The 12,224-nt window shown below is 42.2% G+C and overlaps 1 protein-coding gene across 5 annotated transcripts in view; it reads right to left on the reverse strand.

Annotated features, from left to right (window-relative positions):
* The window catches only part of KCNIP4 (potassium voltage-gated channel interacting protein 4), a 475,426-nt gene that overhangs the window by 349,424 nt on the left and 113,778 nt on the right, over positions 1-12,224 (reverse strand). For 2 of the 5 annotated variants that reach the window (XM_075420633.1, XM_075420628.1), the window contains exon 1: positions 11,306-11,416. The exons of the other annotated variants lie outside the window; for them this stretch is intronic. In XM_075420633.1, coding sequence (XP_075276748.1) covers positions 11,306-11,393 — 88 coding nt within the window. In that variant the 5' untranslated portion in view covers positions 11,394-11,416. Of the gene's footprint in view, positions 1-11,305; positions 11,417-12,224 lie in introns of those variants that run through there. 5 annotated transcript variants of the gene reach the window in all.

Genomic DNA, 12,224 nt, shown 5'->3' on the forward strand with positions numbered 1-12,224 from the left:
TCAGTGCATCACCGTCTGAACATTGTTTCATTATGAGATCAGTGAAAAGAAATGCAGAAGCATTTTTAGGGCGTTCATATAATAGTCTTGCATGGGAGATATTCCTCTTCTTAAATAGGACAGAGCAAAAGCTTTTCTTCTGTTTTACCCTGTTCAAAACAGTTTGAAGTGGCAGGAAAAAAACACATAGAAAACTCCACTTCTGCTTTTTAACATGAATTTATAAATACATTGAGTGAACAAAGCCAGGGTTATTCAGTTGGTAGCATACTCCTGAGTGCTAACGTAATTCTTTATCAAAAGAGTTCTGACATGCCACAGCGTGCCCTAAACTCATAGCATCATGTCCCTACAGGGAACAGCACGGTGACTCCTCCATTGTGAGAGCAAGGCAAGAGCACAATTAAAATGCCTACTTGATAGCCCTCATTTTCCCACTTAATCAAATTCATCCTAGAGCAGAGAAAGCTTTGCAGTCACAGCATTAAAATCACCTCATGAAGTTGTATGAGAACGGAGAAGAAAAGAGCATAGCATGTTTCCTGCTTCGGAAGGAGCCCATGACAGCTCAGCACCAGCCAGTACGGGAAGAAGTCTGGAAACATCTGAAGGATCAGTGAGACCCACTGCTGCAGCTCTCGGTGCTCTGGCAAAAAGCAGATGCCCTGAGCTGGCACAAGGATGGGGTCCTCAGTCACTGGGTCTGCACACATACTTTCATTGCAAGGTTTGGAAAAGGAACGGAACGAAGCAGAGGTCCAAGTGTAAAAGTGCAATGTACTAAGGGTTGAATTACTTACTGTGATAAGTATGGCATTCTACTTGTGATTTTTCAAGTTAAAAAATGCAAACAACTCTTCAAAGATACCTGACAAGCAACTGATCCTTAAATGCATATAATCCCTGTATTAGACAAGGGCAGATGCAACATCCAGATACAAACCGTCAAAAGTTCATCTATCCTTTCATGCTAGTTTCTCAACATTTGTTGATTTGCCATGTCTCTTGTTTGGGAAATGCAGATTTCAGAGTACTGACAGAAGGCTTGCTCTTCCTAGCTGACTTAAGGAGTGTCTCTGAGTTCATGCATGGACATCCATGGAACAGTTCTGGGAAACATCAAGTTCACTTGCATCAGGTTCAGAGGCCATCTTCTAACCAATACTTCTGGTACTTCTGGTTTGTGAGAATCCACTGCCAGTACATCAGAAGGCAAAGATCTACCAAAAAGGCAGAGACTACTGAAAAGATAAAAAGCTTCAATTTTTTTACTGCGTAATTGTATTGCCTCTCTGTAGGTTAACAGATCATAGACATCTGTCACCATTTGTAGGACTTGTTTCAATCAAAATGCTTCAATACATGATCCACAGCTTTGTTGAGAGAGATCAAATTGCAGAATTTGCTTTAAAGACCATTTTACTTATGTAAAGGTGATGGCTTATTTCCACTTCTTTACTTTGTTCAGTTGGATACAGTACAGCAATGCAGTTCTTGCACTTTTGTTTCTTTTGTATGGGCAGCTGGGAATTATTTATTCCCTTTCATGCTTTCTCATGAATATCTGCAGTTCTTACATAATTTCCTTTAATCTTCATTTCCAGAAAATACAAAAATCTTCCTGTGACTCAGATGTAGCCTTAAGAAGTGAGTGTAGTTTCTCATTCATTTATTTGCCATGTATTAAGCTAATAAATTTAAATTTAAAATTCATCATACATTTTTCAGAAGGTTACATGAATACAATTAAACATGAAAACAAAACTGAACCGGAATTTTAACAATTTGGTTTTATTTATAATTTTTTTTTTCTTTTCTATTAAACCTTTATCCCATCACAAAATCCATTAGCCAAATGCTTCACATATTCCCATTTCTATTTTCCAAGCTTATTTTTCATTCATTTGTCAGTTTTTCACAGTTTACCTGAAGAAGTTTTCAGAGGCCAAAGCCCTGGTGATGACAAATGTTCTCTTGCTAGAAATCCCATTTAAGGAGAAAGACGCAAGGAAGTTTCATTAGATAATTCTTTTCAGTTCATCATATCACTTCCAGTAAAAACTGTGTCAAGAAGCATGAAAAAAAAAAAGCTCCTTTCTTCAGAACCACAATTCCTAAAGTCTCTAAAGGAAATTTAGGGATAGATGCTAAACGGCCACATGGATTTGTTTTTCCACATTACATCCCACCAAGCATCGCAGCAAAAGCACACGTCTATTTGCTGTGGACGTGGAGCACCTCTCACTTTCAAGCTCAAAATTCAAAAGACCATAACTAGAGAACTGGAGCTTTTAAATCCCTCCGCCAAACTAACTATCAGACATCATTGGCCCGAAAGGCGTTTGGATCAAGCCATTAATCAGTGTATGAACTGCCCAGCCAGCCGTCAGTGCAGCGCGGTGAAGCCATGCAGAGGCAGCAGCCGCATACTTGCGCTTGCCTGGCTGGGACCTGGAGCTGGGCAGGGTTTGACGAACGAGCAGCTCAGAGGTGCTTCACAGCAACTTGTGTTAGAGGTAGGCAGATGCCTGGGGACTGTAACTGTTGCAGCCCTCTGATTTTTTTCTTCTCCATTGCTGCTGTGCCAAAATCTCCAAGTTCCTCTGAACTTACTTAATTAAGCAGAACGTATTAGAATTAGCAGCATGTATGGAGACTACCTGATCTGAAGTTTAAAATGCGGTTACATGAATATTGCCAACTATAAAAAAAAAAAAAAGCACTTTTACAGATTTCTTTCACAAATCATAAGAATATTCTGTCTTCCACTTATGAAACTGGAAGCAAAAAGTCTTATGAAGATTCACATTAAATAATCAGTTAACAATAACTCCAGATCTTTGGCTTCACTGAATAGATTTTGTAACATCACAAACAAAAATTAACCAGAGGAAAATAGACTACTAGCAAGTAGAAGTAGTAAAATTAATGTTAATAATTCAGGAATTTCCCTCATTATTATTCAAGGTCTGAAGAGACCATCTGAGAGACAGAGTGACTGTTGATTCCTACACCTATTTAAACCATCCAGATTTTCAGCACTACTCACTCAAAGCTATGCAGGAGAAGTGACTACATAGAGAAAGGTACACTAAATTAATTTCAGGATCACTTTTATTAAAGGAAAAACTTTTTCTTTTGCATTACATGTATGAAACTTTTTGATCTCTAGTAATTCTTCCTAAGGCTGGGAAAATGATTTAATCAATTGTTGAAATAATTTCATTTGCAATGTTTAACATGATTACGCACAGATTAAATATGAAGTGCTTTTAAGTTTTGTGCTTTAAATCTGAGGAGAAAAATAAGGAAAATTAAGTATAATTACATGTAAAAATTAAGAGCATATTAGTCTCAATATTCTCTTTCATATAACCTCTTAACTGTAACGAAAAATGTTCTTCTGGAATATTTATCTACTATCGCTAACTAGAATATTACATTCTCGTAATATATTTGAACTAATCCCTTTGTTTTTTAAGCATTCATTTTTAAACTTTCCTCAGTTTAACTGAAAAAGTTGATAACTGAACAGCCCTGAAACGTTCCTGGCAAGGCTGAGTTTTCACATCCACAGATCAAAATCATACAATCATAGAATCTTTCGGGTTGGAAAAGACCTCTAAGATCATCAAGTCCACCTGTCACCCCAACACCGTCATGCCTGCTAAACCATGTCCTGAAGTGCCACATCTACATGTTTTTTGAATACCTCCAGGGATGGTGACTCAACCACCTCCCTGGGCAGCCTGTTCCAATGCCTGACCACTCTTTGAGTATAGAAATTTTTCCTAATATCCAATCTAAACTTCCCCTGGTGCAACTTGAGGCCATTGCCTCTCGTCCTGTCCCTAGTTAGTTGGGAGAAGAGACCAACACCTGCCTCACTGCAAAAAAGCCAGATCCCATCTTCTGCCAACTTGTGTAGAAAGCATCACTCCAACAGCAGAAATCCCAGTGTATCTCCCTGAATTTCAAGCATCATTCTACCAATGCATCCACAACAAGCACACCTACAATTCAAGACTTGAGCTGAAACTTTTTATTCTAACCACCGTGGAACCCACACCATGCACTAGAACCTAGAATGAAATTTAAAAATCACCTTGTGATTGTTTTGTTGTAGAATGGGCTAGGAAAGGGAACAAGGCAGGAAACCTGTCTAGTGGGACATTCAGTCTCAGTATTTCCCTCTCTTCCTGAACTGGGTCACAGAATGAGGCACCTCCTTCGGGGTGTTTCAACCTACCTGTGACAAAGAGCCAGCAGAAACCATTTGGGATCTCCATGTGGCTGAGACCTATTCTCACACTCTGCTGAAGACAAACATCAAGAAGTGGTGTGATGATGATATTTGCTCTTAGGACAGTTATAGATCTCTCTGAGCAATTTCACAGAGTGGAGTTTAAACCTGAGGTCTGCTCGCTCCCAGATGGATTCCCTAATCATCACAAAAGAGTTAGGCTCCTATTATGACATCTGTGTGGTTCTGTGATGTTTACGTGTCTTGCTGTATGATGGATTAAAAAATGGAGAGGGCTCTTATCCATACTACTGGACTTTGGAAATGTGGACGTTCTCCTTGGACACAAAGGAGACATCTCAACCCTCTTCAGGCTAAGCAGTCAGCAGCGCAGATCTTCTCCTTCCTTAAGGTCTAACCAACAGGCGTTTATATACCCTGTATTTCCAAAGTTCAGGAGGGGGACATCTAATAAAGCTATGTGCCATAAAAATGCGCAGCCTTGGAAAGCATTCATAGTAAACTGCTGTCTCAGACTCAGACTTCAGGCATTGATCTGCAACTGAAGGAAGGGGTTAAAAGAAATTTTGGTGGATGGTGGATCGTTGAGCGCTATCAGTTTAGCTCTTTGACATGCACAGCGGGGGGCTGGGCTGATGGTGCTTAACGTTTTGCTAACTATTGTGTTGTCTGATGGGGGCTAGGAGGTGCCTTAAAGAACTGGTTAAGACCTACCCCATAGTTTGGATGGAAGCCAGGAAACAACTGAGTCTGCACAAGAACAAAAGGTTAACCAGAGGTGATGAAGAGGAGTCACCTATCTTCATCCCCACGACCTCCGACGACCACCACAAGGAGGCACTGCGCAAGTGCAGTTGGGAGGAGTCTATGGAAATTACCCCTTGGAACTAATTTTAATACAAAGCGGGGATAGATTATGCATATGTATAGGCGTATTGGGAAATATAATGCATGTGTAATACTTGATTGTATAAGTTGAAGAAACAAGTTGCTGCTCGGCGCGCCCGACTTTGGTGGGACTAACCCCCGTGCCGCCCGGCATTGAACAAACATACCTATTTTACAATCTTACAGATTGTGGAGTCTGTTTTCCACACGTCAGTTTGGCGAGCCAGCCAGGAGGCCCTCTGCTCCACCGTGGGAGCGACTGCGGAGTGGTCGCTCCTAGACACGCCCCGAGCACTTTCCTCAGAGGAGACTCCGCTGCCGGCTACTCACCCGGAGAGCAGACAACAACCTCCTGAAGCCGCGGATATAAATGGTATGTTTTGTAGGGAAGTGTCTAAGTCGTACACGTGGCCGGGGCTGCTGGTAAATCGCAGAGATGTCTGGTGTGCAGCATAGTCCCCGTGGGAAAAGGGTACCCTGGTAAGGAGGGGATTTGCTGACCGACAGAGCGGCCACTAGCGATCCTGGGGGTAAATCAAGCAAATCTGAGGTCACCGCTGCATCCCAGTGCTGGGAGCCAGGATGGACCTGCTAATGACTTGTATATAAGAAGCAGGAGAAGGGCAAGCAGACCTCCATGCAATTGCTTTCGGGATATTTTGTGGATACTGGGTGGATGTTAACTGGAGCAGTAACATTTGAGAGGTGTATGACAAGTCTCTTGTTCTGTGTGTAATGTTTAAAATGATTGTGGGGATTTTGCTTGTTTAATTTTTTGCCGGAGGATATTGGTTATGATTCTCGTCTAAGGAAGTCGGATTTGTCCGTGCCTTAGATGAGTACGTGGACTCCATTATCCGGCAACATTTGTTTAGTATTTTGTGCGTTTGGGAACTTTATGTTAATATTTTTGGTTTTAGGTGTATGTGTAAGATCATGAATGTCTTTATATGTTGGTGAGGATATTGGGCAAAAGAAATCACTCCTTAGGCAGTTTGGGCTCAAACCTTGGGAGTATTTGAATGAAGGGGGGCATTGGATAAAAAGGGGAAATGATCTAGCAGGTGAAGAGCAGGGTGCCCTAAGTGCCTTCCCCGAACCCCGCCATTTTATAATTGGGAAAGGGCTCAACTCGAATCTAAAGTAGTAAAATTGGTGTGTGGAAAGGAAAATTTGATCCCGGAAATTTGGGATGTGTGGGAGAAGGATTGGGAGAAAACTATAACAAATTGTAGGAAATGATTCGCGTGGAAACTTAGTAAAAGAATAGCAATGGCCAAACTAAAAGAACAATAGAAAAGTCATGAAATGGGTAATACTCCAGGAGGAATTTTGAGAAAGAGTCCCTTGGGCTGTGTACTTGCTCACTGGAAAGACATTGTTGGGACCGGAGGCATAGAAGGTAAAAGGACCCTTATCAAATATTTTAATCAATGGTGGCCTCTGTATAAATTGGAAGATGGGGCCAAGTGGCCATTAAATGGGTCAATAGATTCAAATTCATAATGAAACAACACAATCCAGATTGGAATGATATACCGAAACAGAAAAACAGCTAATTTGAAAACTGTGGGTGATTTGGCTGAAGACCACTATAAAACTGTGGGGGGGTTAGGTTAAGGATTATTTCCCCCTCCAAGACCCGAAGTGGGATGCTAACAGGTCTGCTCACATGGAAAGGTTGCAGGCATACCAAGAGTGGATTTCTAAAGGAAAGGGCCATTCCCAAAACTATAAATTGGTCAGCTTTATATGCAGTTAAATAGGGTCCTTCCGAGTCCCCATCCAAATTGCTGGATCAACTGAGAGATGTAATGCGCCATAACACACCGCTGGACCCTGGGTCAGAGGTAGGAATACAACAACTAGTCTCCCTATTTTTGGGTCAGTCTACGGGAGACATTAGGCGCAAACTCTAGAAGTTGCGTCCTACAGAAAGTAGAAACTTGGAAGTCTTGCTGGACGAAGCATGGAGAGCGTTTAGCAATAGAGAGGAGGGATACAGGCAAGGGCAGAGGAGAATGATGGCGGTTGTCAGGGAAGAGGAAGAAAGAAGGCCTAGCTGGGAATCGTCCCAGTTGGGTAAAGACCAGTGTGCGCTGTGTAAGAGATTTGGTCATTGGAAAAGGGAATGTCCAAAAAATAAGAAGGGACGAAGCCGCCAGGTAGAAAAAACAATAGCCCATGTAAAGGAAGATTGACGGGGACCTGGGGAATCCACCCTAGCAGATCCACTGGTTATAATGAAGCTAGGGAGGGAACAATAAGAGGTAGAATTTTTGGTTGACACGAGGGCAACATACTCTGTTTTGAATCAAGCCTTGATGCCTCTGGGGAACGACTATATCATGGTAAAAGGGGCGACTGGCCAAAGTGAAAAGGCATACTTTTGTCAACCTTTCAAGTATAAATTAGGAAAACAATGGGGTATCCACAAATTCTTGTATACGCCCAACTCCCCAAAGGCACTTCTGGGAGGAGATTTGTTGGAACAATTGGGTGCAAAAATTACATTTGAAAAAGAAGAAATTACTCTGGAGGTGAAGGATCGACAATATATCCAGGTACTGAGTCTATTTCTAACCAGTTCCCACACAGAAGGAAAAATTCCTGAGGAGGTCCTAAACCGGGTATACCCTGGGGTATGGGCCACTGATGTGCCTGGAAGAGCGAAGAATGCTCTACCCGTTGAAGTTAGACTCAAAGAAGGCCAGCAACCGGTAAGAGTTAAGCAATATCCCCTAAAACAGGAAGATAAACAAGGAATCCGGCCAGTGATAGAACTAAGCCAAAAAAAAGCTCTATACACACACAATATAGGTGCATTGGGAAATCTAATGCATATGTAATACTTGATTCTATAAGTTGAAAAGTTGCTGCTCGGCACACACAACTTTGGTGGGGCTACCCCCCGTGCCACCCGGTGCTGAATAAAGATACCTACTTTACAATCTTACAGATTGTGGAGTCTGTTTTCCGCACGTCACAACAGTCACTGGAGTACTGCTGTAAGCCCCTGGATGCCTGTGCTAGGGTCTCCCACACCTTCAGGGAAAAAAGGTCTATGCTGAGATGATGCCTTCGTCTTGGCAGTAGGCTAGAAAATATTTCTGTGCCAAACAGGCAAAATTAAAGACTCAAGATTACCTTCTGGTAATCCGGTTTCTCAGAGAACGTGCCATCAAAAAGTACATCCCACATTCCCATAGATTTATTTTTTAAACTAAGAAAGATCTCAAGCCTGTGATGAGTGTTATTTTACACCAATGCCATCAATCTACAGATTAAAAAAATGAAAATCAATCCATAGCCTTATTTACATCAGCCTAGAAGAGTGACATTGCTTTAGTTTGATAGAGAGAGTACAATTTCCACAGCCACAGTTGTTCTCCTCTTTCTTCTTTCTTTGTAAACGTGCATGCTAACTGGAAATTTGAATCTCTCCAGGAAAACCTAGCCTCCTTTATGACAAGCATTTAATATGAACATGCCTGAAAGACTTCCAATACACCTCGAGAGGCAGTGGGCAATAGAGCTGGAATGGGTATGATGTTTGAGAAATGCTGTCCTGAAGTATTTGCAGGAGTCTATTTCAGTTGTTGAAACACATCAGCTTAATATGTAGCAGAAATTGCAAAAAATAAAAAACCTTGTTTAAAAGACTATTTCTTCTCACTACATTTTGCTGTCAAACATAGTAGCACGATGTAAAAAAAAAAAGTCAGAAGAGATATGTATTCAAGCAGAGGTTGCCACTTAAAACCCATCATAAAGATTTACGCAGCATTTACCTTCAAGCAAGGAGGTTGTTTCATTAATACTGGTTACAGCAGAGTTGAATATTAAGCACAAGTTTACATTTATGTACTATCACAGGCAGCTATATGAGATAATTTTTACTTTAAATACTGAGATTCACCACACAACAGGCCCATAATGCTGTAAATGGATATGAAACGTGAGCAGTAAAACCAGTATTCAACAGTGACTTCTTAGCTGGGCCTACAGCCAGTAAAACCAGTCTTCCTTGTAGCTCACTTTCTTATTTTCTAATCAGTGTAACCACATCAACTGCAACAGAGCTTGTACCAATCTGTATTGATATAGATTAAGTATATATTCAACATGCCTACCAATACAGAAAGGAGGAATGGATGTAAGAAACTATCAGAAACAAAAATGTGTGCTTATTTAGATATCCTACATTTTCTGAATGCTCAAGACAGAAACAGAAGTATCTTTAATACACAAGTTAAAGTACAACTTTCTAACACTTTCAACTAGGCTTCCTCATTCATCTTAATTATCAACTAATTATCAACATAATGAATTATGCATTAGATTTTGCAAGGGGAGCAGTAACTGGTATTGCAACAGTTGAGGTTAACGAGTAGACTGGGCTATGCAAGAACTGAACAGCAGAGCTCTGCCTCTCTTAGTGGTTCAATTATCATCACATTATATTGATCTCATCTATTGCATCATTTGAACATGATGAGGTCTATTAACCTAATAATAGTAGTAAGATACTGTTACCTATAGTAAAAACAAACTGAAAATTTCCTAGGAAGTGTCTCAGTTCTTAAGAGTTCCCAAGAGTGGGGTTTCTTTTGCTTACTTGTTTCCTTTAAGGAAAAACGTTTCATACCACTCTACTTGGCTTTCCAGTAACCTAGCATTGAAAATGTGCTTCTTCATTATAAATGAAAGAACTTCTTTTAGTAGTAACACAAGAATTAGTATCCACAGCAATTCTTGAAAATGGTTTTGAATTGTGATCTTAGAAAGCTTGCAATACAAACGTCCGTCTGAAAAATAACATAGTGTGCATCATTTGATAGGAGAGAAAAAGCTTGGATGACACTGTGAAACACAGCGCTGGTGTTCATTTCTAACATGCTTTTCTTCTTGCATTGTATATTACTTAATTTCTGTAGCAACCCACAGGAGCAAGAAGCCAGCATTTTAGAGCAATCTGAATTGACAGAAGTCACAAAAGAGAAACCACAATAGGCTAGGAATAGTACAGAAAACAGTCAGGGAAATTCTAATACCAGACATTCAAAGTTACTAAAAAGCTGTATCAGATTTCCACAAGTTACAAGCATCCTATAAAGTACTCGTTGCCAATATTTATGTCAGGACCTTTACAGCATTATAACCCCAAATCCGACAAATTGTATGCATCAATATGTAATACTGCATGCACCAATACTTAATACTAATTATTACTTAAGTTAATTTGCTTTCAAATCTTTCCATCAGTGCCTAAACTGAAACATTCAGAATTCTTGAGTAAAACGAACGGCTTTTAATTCTCAAGTCACCTTAGTATAATTGGTTATTATCTGCTGATATTGGACTTGCACCTCAGCTTAATGATTTTTCCAAGGAAAAAAAATATTTGAAGTCTAGGAAGAAATGCAATTATATTTTATCAACACAAAATGACATCATGTAAGCTATCCGATTTGTCAGCTGTTGGGAATGGCCATAGAAAATGCTGAATTGTGAGAAGAGTGTATTTTCCAAAGTCCTAAGATGACGACTATACTGTTTGTTCAGGCTAGCTTAGAAACCTTATCTGATACTGTACCATTTGTCCAAGGTTACAGAAAAAATGTTGACAGCCATTTGTGTTTCAAATTTGTTAAGGGCAAAAAGCACAAGTGTTATTTAAAGTTTACAGCAAGATACATATTGACAGCTTGCAGCTGATTTACATCTTAAGATAAACCAAACCAAGCCTCAGAGAAAAAGAATGTAGTCTGCTTGTCAAAGTAAATCAGGTTAAAGAACAGTGAAAATCAAAACCATGAGATTCATCCTTTCTGACCACCGTGCGACTACTCTGCATTACCTTTACTGTACACAGGTGAAAGCACGTACACTGACGTTCCCATTTGGATTCGGGTGTGTAAATGCTTACAGAATGTTACACTGCCTAACCGCGGTAACAAAAGACTATATAAGACTTTATATTCTGGGTTCATGATGCTCAGCCACAAAACAGTTCACAGATTTCTTTTTATTATTATTATTTACAAGATGAAAGGAATTATAACATAAACCAATGCCGCCACTACATTAAGCTCCGGCAATTTGCTCGTTATCATGCCGCACAACCCGACTACAAAGAGAAACAGCCGTTACCTGTGTGAAGAGAACCTGTGATTAGCCTGAGGAGGTACTGGGCAAATTTCAGTATTTCACGCTTACACCGCTTCCTGCAGCCGCTCATCCTAAGCGGCGCGGTATTCCTCTGGGGAGAGCCGCAGGACTTTGCCAAGGAAGGGGCCGGGCTCTGCCACCAAACTTCCCGGCCGGTCCACAGCCTCACCTCCCCCCCCCCGCCTCCCCTCAGCCGCGCGGGCTCCCGCCCAGCCCCAACGGCAGCCGGCGGCGCGCGGGCTCCGCCACCGCCGCGGCCGGACCCGCCGGCAGGCGCTGTCCGCGCGCGGCTCCGCGGGCGCGCAGCCTCCCGCGCCGCCCCCTGCCCTCGTCCGCGCGCGGGAGCACGGCGCGCGCCGGTTTCCATCTTGCTGAGGGGAGCGGAGGAACCCGCCCAGCGGCCGGCAGCCCCGCGGCTGGCGGGAGAGCGTCCCCGGGCCGGCCTGCGCCCGCACCTCACCTGCTGGAGCCGAGCGGAGAGCGGGGGGGGGAGTGCGGACTGTTCGCCGCCGCGTTCTCTTGGCGTGTCGGCCGCGGGACCCGCAGCCTGCCGAAGGCCATGGAAAGCCCAGTCCGCTGCACAGCCCTGCGGGAGGATTAAAGGAGCCGGAGCCCGAGGGGCAGCTCTCTGCAGAGAGCTCCCCCCGCTCTCCGGCTCCCTGGCCTGGGACAGGTGGGAAGCGGGCACTGGCACCGTTGGCGTTTTGGGGTTAGGATCTCCCCCAGAAAGGCTCTTCAGGAAGTTACATGTATTCCTTACTATTCCCTTATAAACTCATTGTTTTCCATCACGGGCGAGAATTGTTTCCTATTAATAAAAATGATCTGCTGAAGTCTTTATCCGTGACCATAGAACCCAAAGAATATGTTTTCATTTCCCTTGGAGTACTTCCCTGGACGA

The sequence above is a fragment of the Opisthocomus hoazin genome, chromosome 5 (genome assembly GCF_030867145.1).
Source record: "Opisthocomus hoazin isolate bOpiHoa1 chromosome 5, bOpiHoa1.hap1, whole genome shotgun sequence".
Taxonomy (NCBI): domain Eukaryota; kingdom Metazoa; phylum Chordata; class Aves; order Opisthocomiformes; family Opisthocomidae; genus Opisthocomus; species Opisthocomus hoazin.